Source organism: Sylvia atricapilla, chromosome 1, assembly GCF_009819655.1.
Source record: "Sylvia atricapilla isolate bSylAtr1 chromosome 1, bSylAtr1.pri, whole genome shotgun sequence".
In the NCBI taxonomy this organism is placed as follows: Eukaryota; Metazoa; Chordata; class Aves; order Passeriformes; family Sylviidae; genus Sylvia; species Sylvia atricapilla.
The window spans coordinates 41,494,285-41,513,077 of record NC_089140.1 but is presented as its reverse complement, the minus strand read 5'-3'; the positions used below and the strand labels follow the sequence as shown (position 1 = coordinate 41,513,077).

Sequence of the window (18,793 nt, the reverse complement as noted above, 5' to 3'; positions counted from 1 at the left end):
TTTTCAGTCAGGAATTTCACCACTTAGGTACGTCTAAAGTGCCTTCTGACAAGCTTATTTGGCATGCAGACAAAGAGCAGGTACCTTTGAAAATAAAAATGCAGAGAAGAAACTTTTGTCTTAATTTCTATCTTTAGAAGTTCTAGTGTTATTTTTTTTTCCATCTCTGTGTACATCCTTTGGCAGAAGAGTATCTCCAGAGCCTGTTGACTGCAATTGTTAACATTCTTCCCTCCCAGACTGTGAACAGAACAAACTTGAATGTTTGTTTTAATGTAGCTCTGCGTATGTTGTGTTTTAGGTCTGGGTTTTTTTTTCATTTTAGTGTTTTGGCAGACAGAATCCTCTGTTGTCGTAGCAGCCTGCACAGATCAATCCATTCTTTTAATCTTCCTTTCACGTTAGGCATTCATTTACTGAATAAAGCATCTTCCTGATAGGAATTCCCTTCTATGTTATTCAGTCTCTCTGTTGCCCACTTCACCAAACTGTAGAATGTTTAATTTTTCTTAAGATTTTTTTAAAAACAAAAACCAAACTCATCCTTACATGGATTTTTTGAAGTTCACTTTAACATGCAAGCGCTGCCGATTTTGGCTCCCATGGAAACAATTGGATCGGAGATGGTTCTGGAGTTGGAGACAGGATATACTTGAGCTTTTTATTCTCTATTACCTCCTTTTTGGAGAAAATAAATGGACAGGAAAGACAAAATCTAGATGCTTTCAATTTGTTGACAAATGACAACTAGGAAGTCTCTTGCAGCAGAGATGGTGAGAGAAAAATGAGCAGATGAGTAACTCCTTTTTTGTGCTTAAATGCATGAGGGCAGGGAGGAGCGAGGAAAGAAGACAGGGGAGCACATATTCTTTATTACTGGTGTACTTTACTAAAGTTGGCTTGCTCAGTCAGTTCTCCCTTAATTGCACCATCGCCAGTCTTGCTTCTGTCAAGAATAACCAGAACAATTTCCTATTTTATCTAAATGCAGATAGATACGTTATTCCTTACATGTTCTTCTTTCATTGGAAGATAACATTATTTTCTAGTGCCCACACAACATTAGCGGATACAATCTCATGTGAAAAGCAGAGATGCAGCTGCCATTTGCTGTTGTTGGTTCAGTGTGCTCTAGGGATTCAGCAGAGAGACCGAACTGTCTCATCCATCCCTGGCAGGAGAAGGAATCCAGATCTAATATTGGCTTCTCCTCAAGGCCTGCCACTGCACTGTTAGGGGATGTTTGTTGAGTATATTGAAAATATGTCACAAAAGTGTTATCAATTGGTGTTAGTTTACGATTGTGCCAGGGAAAAAAACTTAGCTGCTTTTTTTTTTTTTTTTTTTTGTATTCTCCCAGGCAGCACCAGAGGACTTAATATTAGAAAGCCTTTTGTTACGTAATTGAGATAGGTGTTAAGCATATTTCATGCATCAATTATTATGCAAAAGTGAGTTTGAAGGTACATCAGGCACCCAGAAAATCAAAACCAACAAAAGAAAATTATCAACATTGCTTAACTGAAAAATCTCCTGTAAACCTTCTCTTTGGAGAGAACTCCCTCCACTCCTGCAGTGTGCACCTGTAGAAGGGAAAGATGTTTCTCCTGAGGGCATTTGTGTGGGATAAAACCTCGTGTGCCCTCCAAAATGGATGTCTGTGAACTGTAGCATTGCCATAGGGAAAGGATAGATAGGTTGTGTCTGGATGCTGTACTTTGCTTCGGTACAAGTGTTCTCATGTTCCTTGGTGTACTTGTCTGCTGCGTGTTCATCACAGTGGAAGTTGGTGTTGAGGGGAAGAGGGAAAGAAGCTAATTTTTGGTTATGTTCTGTAAGAACTCTTGTTTTGTATATACATATGCTCTGAACTTTCAGAGGAGTCAGACTTGGGTTTTCACTCCTGGAACTACACAACCAACACTGTGCAGGTAGAAGAGACCTTGCAGATTTTACTAGCTGTGTATTTGGTACATCCTTTTTGATTTTTGCATTTTTTACTGCAGAAATAGATGTTTTATTTTAATCAGTGTAGTGCTAGTGTAGTCTTAAAGCAAGTAGTAAGGTAGTTATGTAGCGGTCAGTGCTTTTATATAATTTGTGACTGCCTTTCTGGAGTATTCCTTAAGAGCTCTTAAATGTATCAAAATAGATTAGCATTTACCTTTCTGTTAGCTGTCTTTGGCTATGACTGAGAACAGAGAAAAAAAATCTGGCTTAAAAAAAACGCAAACTAGTGACAGCAGTTTCTTCTTATTCTTATCCAACTCAGAAGATAAACTTTCTCATATTATGTTTATATATATATATATATATATATATATATATATATATATTTAATCTTTATAAGAACAGGGATTGAACTACTGATAGAAATTTTTGAGTCCCATAAAGTGTCAAAAATGGCAGCTCCATTAGAGTGGATCAGATATTTTAGAGATCGCAGGTCAGTCTGTGGAGAGTAAATTCCAGTAAAACACCTGGATTAGATATGGCACAGGCAATAGCTATACCTGTACTATTTTATGATAAGAGTAATTTGTATTAGTGCAGATGAGAACATTGTGGGTGTACTGAAAAACTGAAAAAAACTCCTGAATAGCTGTCATGAGAAGTTTTGGAGAACTGATGAGTATTTGTGAGGTGCCATATTGTTGTGGCCTTTCACTTTCCACATAGAGATTGTGTTCTTATCGCAGTTGATTTTAAGATAATTTCTGATGAGTTCTCTCATCAGAGACTGCTTTTGCCTGAAACATGTCCTGTTGTATTAGATACAGGGCAAGTCCCTTGGTATGGTAAGAGAGTGCTGACATCTCAGAGTGAGATTCATAGATTAAAGATCATCACAGGTTCCCTGATGGCACTTTGAAACTAGGCAGGAGTTTTTTTCCACTTACTCATAGAGATACTCTTTATTTGTTTAGATTACTGTGCTGTGTGACTTAGTATCTTTCCCTGCATATTCCGCAAAGTAGTCGAATTCCAGATGCACAATTTAACAAAGCAATTTTTCTCATATGCAGAAGTGTTGAGGAAATGAATGTGCTTTAATATTATTTGGATCTTTACTCTTGGCATCCTGTTGGTGTTGGCTAGGTCATAATGTGTTTTTAAGATCTGTTTAAAATTTGATTAGGCTGACAAGATTTGTTGTTTTGTGAGGGTAGCATTGCCCTTGGTACAGGAGAGAAAACATATTTGCCAAGTTCTAACAGTTTCTATTTCTCTTAGAGACGCTAAAATGGGCAGAGAAATACAAAGGTCTTTTTACAATGTGTTTTCACTGAAGAGAAAAACTAGTATAGTGCTTTTAAAAATATGTTTGTGATGATGATGTAAATGTTCACACTTAAAAATTTCCCCTGAAGTGAGGCACTTCTTCATGTGGGAGCTTTTCATTGTGCTTGCTTACATAAACTAGATTTTAAAAAATCAAGAAATAACTGTTTACAGTGAAGGCCAAATAGATTGTTTATGCAGAAAGAAAATGGATAGCCCATGGAAATTATGGGATGGCATATTTTTAAAGATTGCCATAAAGAGAAGTCAGTTCAGTTCTTTTTAGTGTCTCTGTAATAGGAAAATAGCAGCAGTAATCCATTATCCAGCTTTTTTGACAGAGAGAATCAGAAAAATAAATTGAGATCTGTTATTGCAAAATAATGAAGAGTGAGAAAAATAATTTGACAGCAGAGCCACAGAAATGTTTTTCCTTTGGCAAAGAGAATTTTGTGTAATTCTATGAAATACACATATTAAAAAAGAAAAAAACCTGGATTTTTTTCCCGTTGGTTACTCTTTGAAAATAATTTTATTTTGAATTATTTGCTTATGCTTTCCTCATGCTTTCTTCAGCAAAAGATGGCGCCACAAAATCACCCTAAGCAAAGTAGATCTGAACTTCTGCCATGTCTTCATAACTTAGTGCCCTTTCAGATGAGAGGAATGTTCTGTAACTGTTTTGTCTCTAGCATTTGGTAGGAGTTCAGTCAACTGTGGGATTTGTGGCCCATTTTTTAGTAATGGAAGTGTTAATGCAACATTGTGCAGCTTAACCTCTCCAGATCTAACCATTTACTTCAGTTAAGAGGCACTCTGTGGTGATACAGAGAGGAGAAATTGCACGTTCTTTAATGTACTTTGTGTTCCTCTGCGTCATCTTAAAAATGTCTGTGGTGAGACGAGATCCTCCCCATGGCACTAATTGTATATTCATATATAAACTATGGTAATGACTGAAGAGCTGTGAATTTCTTGTCCATATCTGTACATTTTATAGCAGCATGTAATTAATAGCTGAAATTTTAAGTCCTGTGCTGAGGGCTACTGATTTGACTGTTGAGATTGTTTTTGAGCAGTTAGGGAGGAGCAGCTGTGCACTTGCCTCAGCTGATCATACTTTCTGTCAGGGCATCCTTAAATACAGACCCATCCAGGAAATCAAGTGCCCCCAGAAACAGGGGTTGTTTTGATGCCAAGTTCTGCTTGATTTATATTTAATGTGTATCTTTCTAATGAGACCTCTTTTAAACTGTGGTCTTGGTACCAGTAAAGCATTTTAGTACTTAAATCTAAATAAAAACTTCTAATAGTACAGACAGAAATAAAATACAGCTGCTAGGCTTAAAGCTTTGATTTCAGGCACAAGAAATGGAGGATTTACTTGAATAACTATGAAAATAGTGGCTAGAGAATTCTTGCTTAATTTCCAAGGTATGCCAGATAGAATTAAACATAAGGATTATACAGTCTGGTGGTAGGACTAACATACATTGACTTAAAAAATCACAGATAAGTTGGCCTGTAAGATACTTACTTTGGTTATTTAGGCTGTTTCTTGCTTCCAAAGGCAGAGATATCATTATCATACTGTATAAGCTAGTTCAGAAAGCACAAGATCATTTTTTGCTCTAAGTAAAGCTGTATGTGGAAGCGGAGAAGAGATACAGCTCATTTAGATCAGTAGAATGGTAAGGTGAATGGAGGAAATCTGTAATCTCTCTCTTGTAAGCTGATACCTGTTTTCTGCTTCAGATGGTATCCTGGGATGGCCTGGGCCCAAGTCACACTCCACAGAGCAACTGAAAAATGGTGCCCTCAGCTCCTTATCATCTGCTAGTGCCAACATTACGTGGGCAATAGTACCATCTGCAGCCCAGGATGCGCCGGCACTGCAGCCAAACGCTGAGGTAAGCGTGCTTGGTCTCTGTAGGGCATTGGCTAGACACAGACCGTGTGTGATTGTGGATACTTTCATTGATAAATTACTGTGTTTTGTCTTGATGTTGTACTCTTTGTTTGAAATTACTCGTGAAAATGATAAGTTTCATGCAACAGTACATTCCAAAAACTTGAAAGATTTGTTGATGATATTGTTCTGTGCTTTTACTTCTCTGAGGTATTTGTGTCAGCAAACTTTGGCAAGCGTACAGTTTCTTTACTAATCTTAAAAGCAATCAACAGATTGTCAGTATATGTTTCTATCCTCTAATGCAAATAAAAGCTACTTACTTGTTTTTCATTCTGGTTTGAGATAGATAGGAGACTCTACTTGCTTGCTGCTTGTTCTTCCATGTTTGCGTTTGCTCTTGGGCATCTTCTGAGTATAGCTGACTATTCTTTGAGTTGAAAAATGATGTTATTTCCTGATCCCTTTTCCTCTTAAGTGATTATAGGCAGAACTTGTCCACATCATCCTCCATCAACCAGCTGATTTGTCCTTTCATGGCATTTACTTGGTAAAGGGCAGTTCTGAATCATCCACACTTTGAGGAGACTCACAGCTGCGTGTCAGACATCTCATGCACTGAAAATCTCTCATCCTGACAAACTTCTCCAGCTTCAGCAGTCTCCTTCTGTAACCAGTCCTGCCCACAAAGAAAACACTTCACTCTGAGACCCTAGAGATTATAGGGCACCTGGAGCACATGAGACCTGGAGAACTGGAACAGAATTTTCCAAAGAGCTGAAGAAAATAGTGAGTGCTCTGGGCAATTGGAATGTCTTAAATTAAATTACATCACCTTTGACCAAATATGTAATGGCTGGAGACATCAATAAAGCTGTTTTCCCAGTTCTTTAGTAGTATGTTGAATTGAATACAGTTCAGAAAAATTCACTGATAAACCAGGATTTTTTAACATTTTCTTCTGGTCCTCTGTTCTTAGAAGGAATTTTGAATTCTCTTACTCCTAGTGTCCATTTACCAAAATGTTTAAATGACCTGTAATTAGTTTTTATTAGGAACTTCTGTAATTTCTTTTTTTATATGAGCCAAGTCTACTTTTTACAGTGTGTTTTTAAGACAGGAGGCTCTTTGGCAGTTACTACTTACTAAATGACTGAAATCTGTTTCATTAGGATTTTTTTAGTTTTTGTTGGCTTTTTTTTATTCTTGATCATCCACTAAAGCCAAATGGGATGAGGAAGCATGAACTTTGCAGCAAGAACATGAAGAGCAGCAGCTGATTTTACTCACATTAAGGTATCATTTTACAGTTGAGTTGAGCCATTTATGACATGTTTTAAATGACAGTATTTTTTTATGAGTCCAAAATCCCTTCCTGTTCATTTGCTGATGAGAGGCACTTGAGTTGTGTGTGTGGCTTGAGGTAGTGCTTAGCTGGTGGAACTCATGATTTATTGACAAGGGAGTACCCTTGAAGGGGTGAATAGAAACAAAGAAGTGTAGCACTGTTTCTGGTACAGAATCCTCAGTGCTCTGTGGGCAGTCTTCCTGAAGTCAGCAGCCTGAGTTTGGAGGCCCTGAGGCATTAGCCATTAAAAAAGAAGAAAAAGAGGCAGAAAGAGAGTAAGATTTTTAAGTTACAAAAAGGTCAGCTCAAGATGGTGTTTTTGGTAGAAACAGTCAGTAGAAGTTTGTGGATTGGTGGAGTAACATGAAGCAGCTGGAATCAAGAATGCGATTTTTGTTACATAGTAGTGCAGTTAAATGAGCAGTAATTTGGTTTTGCTGCAAGGAAGTGGCTTAAACCAGAATTTGTTCCTGAAAGTTCTTTACAAACCTGCATCTTCCCTTACACAGCGTCTGTGTGTGTGATGCTGAGATTGATACTGTTGGCTCTGAATTGAAATGTTTTTTAAATACAGCTGATACACTTTTCAGTTTTGATCAATTTGATGAATTTTTTTCTGAGAAACTTAGCATTCTTACCAGGGTAATTGTTATCTGAGCTAGGTAGTCACTCAGGAGATGAAGACTGACGTGCCCAAAGTTATCAGAGATGTTTGATTTGACACAATGTATCAGTTCTGCATGCTGGATGTAAATATATTTTTAAATATATTGTGGCCTTGTGTTTCCAAGGCAAGAGCCTAGATCTGACACTGAGTAGGCGCTTTATTTTGAAAGGTATAAAAGCACTGACTGTGCTAAATACTTAGCATGTATAATAATATATAAAAGTAAATGCAAATAATCACTTGCTTGTAGTCCAGATACTTTGTTGCTAGTAACAGTGGTGACATTAGCAGAGAATGAGAAAATGCTTCTAGATGTCATTAGCTGACATTTTGTTGATACTGAATGCCCTGCTTTTTTTTTTATTTCTGATAGCTTCTTTTAGAAGAAAAGAGGAATCCACAAGTGTCATGTAAATTAAACTTACTTCTCTCAGTGATTTTCTTTTAAAGAAAACCCAACTAGGCCCTAGATAATCTTGGTTTTCTGAAGAAGCTGCTGGGGTATTAATGGGGCTCAACTTTCCAAATACACCTGACAGAAGAAACAAGCCTTGCTTTTACAGATGTTACAAGATGAAAGTGCTTGTTCCTGTATCAGTGCTATCAAAATTAATTCCAGTCTCTTCTTTGACTGGTCTAGATTTTTATTTTTTAAGAATCTGTAATGTTATGGTTTGACCTCTATTTCTTAGTCAGAAGCTATACCCCAAAGGAATGGGAGCTTTTTGGCTAACTGTTAGTGTAATATAGCAGGTGTACCAACCAAACAGATTGTGAATTGACCTCTGGTCTGAAATGAAAAATGCCATTAAATGACGAACCTTGAGGAGCAGCAGACTCAGCTGCTTATATTATAGAGTGTTATTTATACGGAAAAGATAATTTTAGGAATGTGGATCAGCAGTGATTTTAAGAAGAAAACAGAGATGTTATGTTGGGGCAGAGGGGGCTGTGGACGACTGAGGAATCTTTCCTGTGCAGCTGCCTGCCAGTGGCAGCAGTTTCCTGGCAGCATGACCAAGTGGCTGAGTGTGTTTAGTGATAACTGTGCTAAATCTCAGCACAACATTCAGAATTGAACATCAAGCAGCATCATTAACAAACCAGTGACTGGTTTTTCTATGTTTATGAAGAAGTGCGTGGATTTTTACAGTTCTCTGGAATAACAAGGTTTGTCTATATGCAATTTTCTTTGAATACTTAAGCATTCCTGAGGGATGTAGAAAGTTCTAGAGCTGAGTTTTGATGCCATAGGTAACTAAAATAAAAGTTTTCTTTTTAGTCTGTCGTACTCTTAGCATTTCAGGAATGCAAAGTTTCTTCTCTGATGAAATAAGGAAGAAGTTAAAGATTATCCTCTTTAGAAAATATGTTGGTGTTTACTTGCTTTGGTTTATTTAGGGTGTTTCCTGTTTCCAAATGCAGGGGTATTGTTTGAGATACTGCTTAATCTAGTTCAGAAAATGAAAAATTTTGTGACAGCCTATTTTCTGGTGTGTTCCTTGCCTAATATTTTTTTAGAGTTGTGATATAAGACAGCATGAACTTAAAGCCTATTATCTTTACTATAAGAACCTCTGAGAGTAAATTGCCACATCAAGCAATTTTGTCTCTTATTTTTCATTTTTTTAATGGTTTTATAAGTGTCTTAAGTTTTTTTTTTCTGCCTGTCCACTTGAAACATCAGATGGAATGGAACATCAGATGGAAGGGATAAGGGCTGAACTGCACAGAATAGTTGATGTAAAATGCTGCTGTGCATCCCTGTGAACCACTTTGGACTTTTTGGCATAAGTTGTGTTATAATTTTTAGGATTTTTCCTTAAAGCAGAACAGAACAAATCTGGTGTGAAATGTGCCAGAGCTACAATTTTCAGACATGTGATGTGAACTTGGTCTCTGTCCAGTCTGCCATAAATGGGACCCTGCTTTCTTCATTTAAGGTTTAATAATTTTGAAGTTCTTTTCAAGGAATACTGAAATTAATAATTTTGAATTTCATAGTAAATTCAGTTGTAATAGACTTGGTGTCAAAGTAGAATAAAGGTATGAATCACTTTCATGGGTGAGCTACTATTCCAGTTCAACTAATTGTCATTTTGGGTGTCAGAATTCCTCCTCTGAGCTGACAAAGAGTGGCTGCAGGACAAATGCTTCCCCTGACAGCCAAATACAAATAGGTAACAGGCTGTTTTTATGTAGGGTCTAAAAGGCAAGGAATTGTTTTATTTGGATCTAATAGTTTGGTTAAGAATTCTTTTGACAATTGTTTTGTAGTTAGATCTGCAGTATAACCCTCTTCATGTGATTTTTATGCCTTAAAATGCCATGCTAGCTGATTCTTCCCGTCCTGTGCATCTGGGATCTGTGCTCTCTGCTTTCCTGTCTCTAACTTTCTCTTGCCTCTGAGCGCGAGCAGCTGTACGTGTGCTCCCAACAGAAGTGTCTTTTTAATAGGATTGAAGTTTGAGCTCTGTGGGATTGAGCCTTTAGCTCTGATTATCTAACTGCTAAACCAGATTTTAATTGTGATAGTGATTGCAAGGGCAGTCAAGTCCAGGTTATTAAAGATATTTTGGTCCACTGGATGATTTGAACCTTGATGTTTTCAAGTGTAACAGGGAACTGTTTAATTTTATAAGTTTATGTATTTTTTTCCCATTTCTTCAGGTGATAGTTTCTTTCAAGCTGTAATTTGGTTTTTATCTCTATGTAAGTATATATCCTAATATGACTTTAGAATTTAGAGCTATTGCAGAATGTAGTAGAGATGCTAAGAAATAATTTAAAAAATGCTCGTGCAATTTAAGACACTCAACTGGATAAAAGAAATGGTTTCTAATTCAATATTACCTTTATTTATCTGTGTCTCAGCAGATGTGCCCAGGTCTGTGGATTGTTTCCTAGTATAATTTGTTTCTAGTGCTTCCTGATTCCTTTTTGTACTTGACAGAAATGTGTGTAATTGAAGTTGGGAGATGAGCTTAGCCATGAACATACAGTGATGGACAAGAGCACTAATGGAAGAACAATAGATCAGGATGGGAAAGTAATGTTTGCAGTATTACAGACAGTCCCTTTTCACTTTTTAGTACAGACATTACAGGGTTTCTCAGTGTGCTCTGCTTTTTGTCCTCTGCATGATTAAGTACTTTTCAGGCTGAAGAGCACAGTGAATGGCCTGTAATGATTTAGCTAAATTAATCTCTAGGTAAAGATGGTACCAGTTAATCCATTCACTATGCAGACCATCTAAAAAATGAAATCTGAGGCAATCAGTTGAAGGTATATTTAAAGATTAAATGTACAATTAGACTAAAAGTAGAATTAAATGACTCTAAGCCTGCTACAGCAGCACTGACAATGACTAAGATAATCTAGCTAATTTTGATTTGATTTTTCTTGGTAACTTTCTGGAATAGCTACTGTGTCAGTAAACAGTCCTCTAGTAAATCTGATTATGCAAATAATTAATAAAAATTTTATCACCACCCAAACCCACTCGGTATCACCGAATCACTTCCACCTCCAAAATGCCTGTGTTCCAGCTGCTATCTGTATAATTGAGAGTAATATTCTGTGTAAAAAACCCCACCCTTTATTCAAAATCTGCTTCTAATTTGAATAAACATGAGGTTCTGATTGATGTGGCATTCCATAATTACTAGTGAAAAGTCAGTGGAATCTAATCATTGGAGTATAAAGAACTTGGGTTTCCTTGCAGTAAAGCTTAAAAATTAACTTTAAGTAGATCAATTGCATACTCTATTTAGTATAAAACTTGTGCTCCTTGCTAAAGGAACTCTGAAGTCAATGCTAATTTTATTTCAGGATTGTGTGCCAATTTTTTATGTGCCAGTTAATTTGCTTTGTGCTATCAGTTTTATTTCTTAATGTGTGTATATATGTGGGCTTGGTGAATACTGCCCATTAGAAATCTTACCCATCTCATTAAGACTGTCAATTACTTAACTAGACCTTAAGCTGGGCTCAGCACTCTTACAGAGAATTTGTCTCAGGTTGGCATTGCTTTATCTTGCTTAGTGAATCATGCAGACTGGCTTCAGCTGTTCTGTCTGGTCTTGCTAGAAAAAAAAAAAAAAAAAAACAAAACAACCTGGGGTTTTTAGCTTGTGTAAAGAACTCTAGTTGTTCTTTATTTGAAAAGCCCAGAATGTGGAGATAAATCCTAGCTGTGATAACAGAATTTAATTCTAAAATTTGTCCCAGAGGAGGACTTCGAAGGAGCAAATAAAAAAGGCAGAACTCTTCTGCATTGAGAGTTTTCAGTTTGAGATGGACCAAGTGATGGATTCATCAGACTGAGAACAGTTCTTAGAAGCTTTTCAAGCAGAGAGTTCCTCTGGCCTCAAGAAGTTAGACATATAAAAGGATACTATCTTCTAGGCCTAATTTGTTCCACATACACATAGAATGTTCTCCTGCTATGATTTATAATGATTCAGTTTTCTTTTGAATGACTTAAGGATTTTCGTTTTGGTTTTCTGAGTTTTATGTGTTTATCAAAATGTGAATGTGTATAGTGGATGAGCAAAGAAATTGCAGGAAGACTTGGGGTGGTTTAATAAATGTGTTGTCTTGGGGCAAGGCTGTTAATGCTGCTTGGATTAACATGTCTTTACCGTTTCTGTCCTCTTACAAATATGCTGACATGTGATACTGCATACAAGAAATAGCACTATGAGAACTGGATTTACATATAGATTGGTATTGCAAGACCAGATGATTGTAAAGGTTAAATTTGTGGTTGTCCATCTTTTTGTGCCCTCTTTGCATATGTGAGTGGTGTATTATTGACTAATGTGGCAGTATTTTTCTGCCGTAAATTTGCTTAGCTAGCATACAAAGAGACATAAAAGAGAATTACAGCTGGCTAGATGACTTCAGCTCTGTTACTTCCTAAGTTTTCAGTTACTGGGCATTGCAGGCAGAATCATAATGGAATCACAGAGTACTCTGACTTGAAAGGGAGCTGCAGAGGTCCTGCAGCTCAGCACTGTGAGAGCAGCGCTAATCAGGTCAGCTTGTCCAGTCCTGAACACCTCCCACAGTGGAGGTCCCACAGCCTCTCTGCACAAAATCTTGTGATTTCTCTAGATATTTTGTTAATGGGAGCAAAGGGTTGTTTGGTAAGGAAAGGCATCACACTCAGTGTGCTGTACTGTCTGGTGAGCAGCTAAAAGGGACCTACCTTCTAGGACCCTTACCTGAAGGTGTTTGTCCTCCCCATCTTCATGGGAATATGAGGCCTGAAGAACCTACTACTTGAGGTTTTTCCCCAAGGATCTCATTCTAGAGAGGATGCCTTGCAATATAGGGGACTGTCTCAAGTGCATCTTTCTGCCAGCCTTTCCCCCTGTGCTACTGTCCTGCACCGACTTGCAGCTCAGTGCAGTCTTTTGTGTTTAGCTCCCCACAAGTTATAACCATGTGACTTTCAGACCCCTTGTGGTGGCTGAAGCATTGCCTGGAAGTGACTGGAATCTGTCCTGCCTCACTCTGTGGTTTGTAAGCTTGTACACTTACTTTGGATAGTGTCAAATACCCAAATACAAATTCGTTATATACAAATAGGTATTATGATACTCTCTGTATGTTGCTTCTAAAACATTTAATTCGCAAAATAAACTGAATACATTTCAGGAAATTGTTCTTCACTAGTATCTGTATAGCATTAGGTATAGGTTTTGTTAAAATCGTTTATGATTTGATACTCTCTGTGTTATGGTTGTGATTTCTGCTAGCCTTCAAGTTTTTTTCGCTTTAATTTAGGACAAGTCCGTGGGGCTTTTCTCTTTGCGCATTTTGTTTTATAGTTTCACGTTACTATTTCTCTCTGATGATACCAGGGATGAAATATATTGATTCTCAGTTCGTACTGAATTTATGCAATATTGCAAAGTCCTCTTGTATTTTAGGATTCTGATTAAGCTGTTCTGTACTTCAGTAGCCATTATTTCATGAAAGGTGCTCACAAGCATGTGTGGACTGATGCTTAATCTTTCCCTGTGGAGTCTGTGCTTGGGAATTAGCTGCTTTTCAGCCTATTTTTAGAACTGACTACCTTAGATTTATGAAAATAGATTTTTGCAAGAGGAATTGTCTTAGGAAGAAAATATGAACATGTGGGGAAAAAGTTACCCAACAATCATCATTTGGTGCATAACAGGATTACAGTGTTGTAGGTAACCCACATGAGGAACTCTGTTTAACAGGATGTTTAGTCACCGAGAAATTCTTTATTTTTAAACGTAATTGCTTTCAGAGTTAGCTTTGAGTATTTTTTCTAAATGCTTGCATAGGCTATACTGCAATGTAAACACAGACGTTCTTTGTTTCATTTTACATGCATTTGTTCCTATTCTTTAAATAAGAAACCAGTCCTTTATCTTCTGAGATCTCTTATTATCTGGTCCTCATCATTGCTACATTGTTCTGTTCAGCCCTAAATACAATCAGAGGACAGAATAAAACACATCTGCAGTGTAGGAAAAGGAAGCTTTCTGAGCTTGTTCTTTAATGATGAAAAGACTTCTGTTCCCAGAGATACTCCTGCAAAACATTAACAAAACGTACAGCTCTCTAAATGGTCAGTATCTGGATAATGTGCTTGTCTCCAGATGCCTGGCAGATTGTTTTTGTTGAGAAGGAAAAAGATTGCAGACCAATTTGGCATCTAAGGTAGAGGTTTTGTGATTGCTTTCTTTGCTTGCATTGTCTGTGTGTCAGCCTGTCTCTGCAGTGTTAGTGTCAAGATTCATTTCTGCTTTGCTTGCTTGCTTTGCAAGTGACAGGATATCTCCTGAAGAAGGATAGGTATTTCTTGGTTCAGTAGATGTCTCAGCTATTACATGTTGTATCCAATTAATCTTGTGTGATAGACAGATTGCCACACTTTGATCCTTGCACTTGTCCCTAGCTGGGAGATTTTCTGAACATCAAGTGTGTTTAGCATATTCAATGAAAAACAACCCCAAGCAACAAACCACAAATACATACAAATTATCCATACACACAAAAAAGGAGATGTTTTAATCATTGATGATCCTAGTTTGAAGAATTTTATTTTCTCTGGAGACCTGAATTACCAAACACTAATAACAAATTTGGCAAGAGATTAATTAAATGGGCATACTGCAGACATTCTTTCCTGATGTAAACTTTTTCTACTAAATAATACCTGGTTTGACCTATTAGTGCTGAATAATGTATCCACAGTTACATAAACGCTTTGACCCCATGCTGTCAGATCACAAACTCTGATACAGCAGTTACTATTCAGATAGATATACCTGGATTATTTTTTCTTGGCATGCATAGCTTAAGTTAAATAGAATATCTGCCTATTTTTCCTTTGTTATATGGAGAGGGTGACTGTCTTGTTTATTGGTTCTCTATGTGGATGACAAAAAGTGATATTTTTACTTGCCAAGGTGGTCTGTGTAAGTTATAGTGTATTCACTTTTTCATTGTAAAATCGTTCTCATTTGATTCTCCTCCTCTGTTACTTGCTTTGATATTTTAAAGGTTAACTTTAATTTTGGTTCATCATTGTTAGAGCTAAGCTCTAATGACAGAATGCTAAAAGTGTGACTGTGAGTATGTGTTCTGGGGTTTGAGGTGGGTGGGTTCCTCCTTGAAGTGGTAGACTTTCTACATTAGAGGAAACAGCTTCTCTGAAATACCGAGAGTAAATTTAAAAATAATGAATTTAAAAATAGCAGCTGAGCTGAGCCTGCATATTTTGCTACCTTTAAGAAACCTTTTTCAGGATGAAATGAAAGTGTACACAGGTAATAAATTTTGCTCTCTAAATTCTCCATTTAAGATCTGCTTTGCTTCTGGGCTTGTTATGTGGCTTTGAAAACATCAAACTTTTACCACTGGACAGTCTTAAGTCTCTTTGAAAGTCACTGTAACTTTGGTATTCAGATGCCAGTGTTACAGTAAGCATATGGGATGTCGGTGTGTTTGAGGTTTTGTCTTTGATCTACTCATTCTTTGCAGTGATCAATCACAGATGCCACCAGAAACAAAGCATAAATACGACTACAGTAAGATGGAGGGAGGCCAAGGCTCAAGCAATGACCTGACTTCACCACAACTTTTCTAACCCCATTTTTCAGCTTCCTCTGCTTACATTGTGTGGTGGTAAATGCTGAGAACAGTATTTTCTAGGTGTTTTTTTATTTGAACTGTTCTTGAAGAGTAGAAAATCTTTTATAAAGAGATGCTGGAATTTGTTGGCTACTAAAAGGTTTTACTGCCTTATAGTTAAGATGAAGCTTGATAATCTGTAAATGACCATGCATTTGGAAATTAGAGAAAAAGTGAACGGATGAGGATGATTTTAGGAATCAATCTACACAGTGGGTAGTAAATGTGTTTCAGACTTCCTTTTGTTTCAAGATTTAGGTTGAAGTAAACACAGTTTCCATTTACTTTCTATTAATTTCAGTTTTCTCTGTGGGAACAATTCCTCCTTTCAAACCCTGTAGTGGGTTTGTGTGGCAAGATTTTGGTAGTCAGGGCTACAGAGGTAGTTTCTGTGAGAAGCTGCTGGAAGCTTCCTCTGTGTTTGACAGAGCCGATGCCTGCTGGCTCCAGGATGGACCTGCTGCTGGCTGAGACTGAGCCCATCATGATGGTTGTGGTGCCTCTGGGATAACAGACTAAAGAAGGGATTAAAAAGGGGACCCTGCAGAACAGCAGCAGAGAGAGGAGTGAGAATGTGAGAGAAGCAGCTGCAGACACCAAGGTCAGTGAAGAGGGGAAAGATGTGAAGTGGTCCAGCTGACAGAGCAGACATTACTCTGCAGCCCGTGGTTCGGACCATGGTGAGCCAGGCTCTCCCTCTGCAGCCCATGGAGGACCACAGTGAAGCAGGTACCTACCTACCCACCGCCCCTGGAGGAACCTGTGCTGGAGCAGGGGCCCTGTGGAAGCTTAAACTGGAATACGCTCCTTGTAGGATCTGGATCTATGGATCTGAGTAGAGAGAACCCCATGCTGGAGCAGGTTTTCTGGTAGGATTTGTGACCCTGGGGGGACCCATGCTGGAGCAGGCTGTGGCTGAAGGACTGTACCCTGTGGAAGGGCCCGTGGAAGTGCAGTTTGTGAAGAACTGCTGCCCATGGGAAGGACTCACGTTGGCAAAGTTTGTGGATGACTGTGCCTGTTCAGAGGGAATCTGTGCTGGAGCAGGGGAGGAGTCTGGGTCACAGTTCCCCTCAGGCAAGGTGTGAAGTACTGACTGCAACTCCCATTTTCTGTCCCCCTGCACCACTGTGGGGAAGCTGGTAGGAAGTAGTAAAGTTAAGCCTAGGAAGAAGTGATGGGAGGATGGTGTTCAAGATTTGTTTTTGTTTTCTCATTACCCTACTCTTATTTGATTGGTAATAAATTGAACTAATTTCCCCAAGTCAAGTCTGTGTTAGCCATGAGGTAATGAGTGAGTGATTTCTCCCTGTCTTTAACTCAATCCGTGAGCCTTTGATGATATTTCTCTCTCCTGCACAGCTGAGAACGGGAGTGAAAGAGTGTTTTTGGTGGGCACCTGGCTCCTAGGCAAGGACAGCCCACCACAACCAGTAGCATGACAATATGCTAGTCTGTATATAAAATACTAAGTACAGCTTACTGCACAAGCTACATTTGATCACTGCTAATGAGGGATGGGTACAGTAAGCTTGCATGCTTTTCTGTCAGGTGCATGCTACAGTAAGTGCAATTGCGTGGTGCCCATGGAAGAAGAGAAGTGGCACCTGCTAGTTTAGTGCAGTTTTCTCATTTCTGATCCAGTGACAAGTCCTGCAAGCAGCTGACAGCTCATTATATGCTACTACTTTGGGGTGTTCATACTGTATGTGCATTACCAAAAGAATTCTAACTTTAGTATTGAAACTGGTGAAAATCTTACGGGACAAATTTCTCACATTAGTGTAAATGTGCTAAGGCTCCCTGACCTTATGGAGTTATATTTAATCTTACACCCACGGAAAACCTGCTTACAAGCTCTTGAGTTACACAAATGCAAGTATAAATGATGCTTGCAAACCTGTGCTGTGGTTGAAGGGAATCTGAAAATCAAAACGAGGCCTTTGACTTTTATATGCCCTAATATGGACGAAAGATTATTAGAGGACACTGCAGAAAATATGAAAATCCTTGTCTAGTCTGAAAATACTAATCTGTTTAATATTGCTGCTTATTCTGTCTTTCTCTTGATGCAGGCATGTTTTGTAAATAGGGTTCTTTTTACAATCTTTTGCATTTTTTGAACATAGGACTTAAAGAATACTTAATTGGAATATTACAAAATGGTATATTTTTATCTGAATATTTTAAGTTCCAAAGATTCATCCTCTTGCTCCTGACTACAGTCCTTTTTATAGTACATGAAAATGTTTTCATGCCTAAGCCAGGATCTTAGAGTATTTTTTGTAATTATATGAAGAATATGAGGTCCTCAGTGTGTCCCTGATATACATGCATATATGTCCCTGATATCCCAGGATATACATGGTCTCTGCTTACTACCATGGTGGAGAAAAGACTGAGTTACTCTATGCTTTCTTTACCTTGGCCTTTACTGGTAACAGACTTTGAGATCAGAGGGAAAGTGTGGAGGTAGACTGACCCTTGGTGGAGGTGGGAACAGCTTAGGCAGCACTTAAGCCGCACATATATAGCTCCAGGGTCTCTAATCTCCCAGGAATTTGAGAGAAGTTTGTGTAGACTAGAGGAAAGTGAATGTCATTCATTTTTTGAAAAAGGGCGAGAAGGAAATCTCTGGGTGTTCTGGTAGCATCTGGGGAGCTGCAGGTTTGTCAGCCTCTCCTCAGTCCCGGGGAAGGTAGTGGAACAAATAACCCTGGAAGAGATCTCCAAACACATAAAGGACAAGGCAATTAGAAATAGTCATAATGAACTTAGACAGGGAACATCATGCTTAACCAACACAGTACCCCTCTACAATAGAAGGGACTAGCGTGGTGCTTATGGGGAGAGTAGTGAATGTTGTTTGCTTTAATGTTGGTAAGGTTTTTGACCCTGTCTTCCTTAACATCCTCACAGACAAGCTGACAGGGTATGGATTCATCTATGGATTTAAATCCATCTCATGAGTGGGCAGTGAGATGGATTTAAAATTGAACAACCCAGCCCAGAGCATTGTGATCAGTGGTACAAGGTTCAGTTGGAGGCCAGTCACTAGTGGGTGTACCCCACGGGTCCATTCTGGGCCTGGCACTGTTCCACATCTTCATTAATGACCTGGCTGATGATGCAAAATGCACTTCTGGAAAGTTTGTAGGTGAGGAAGAACCTGGGAGGAGTGGTTGATGGGTCAGGGGGTTGTATGCTGCCATAGAGAAAGATCTTGGCAGTGTAGACAGAGAGGAGTCTCTTAAAGATAAGCTCAGGGAAGTGCTGAGTCCTGTGTCTGGAGGTATTTGAGGGTCAACTCTTGAACCTATACAGGCTGGAGGCCCTCTGGTTGGAAAGCAGTTCTGCAGAGATCATGGGGGACAACAAGCTGACTGTGAGCCGACAAAGTGTTTTTGTG

At 38.5% G+C, this 18,793-nt stretch overlaps 1 protein-coding gene across 1 annotated transcript in view; it reads left to right on the top strand.

The window, feature by feature from the left end:
* Nucleotides 1–18,793, top strand: part of OSBPL10 (oxysterol binding protein like 10) — a 117,398-nt gene that overhangs the window by 67,354 nt on the left and 31,251 nt on the right. Inside the window, exon 6 of the mRNA XM_066320289.1 lies at nt 5,038–5,192. Within this exon, the coding sequence (XP_066176386.1) occupies nt 5,038–5,192 (155 nt within the window). The remainder of the gene's footprint in view (nt 1–5,037; nt 5,193–18,793) is intronic.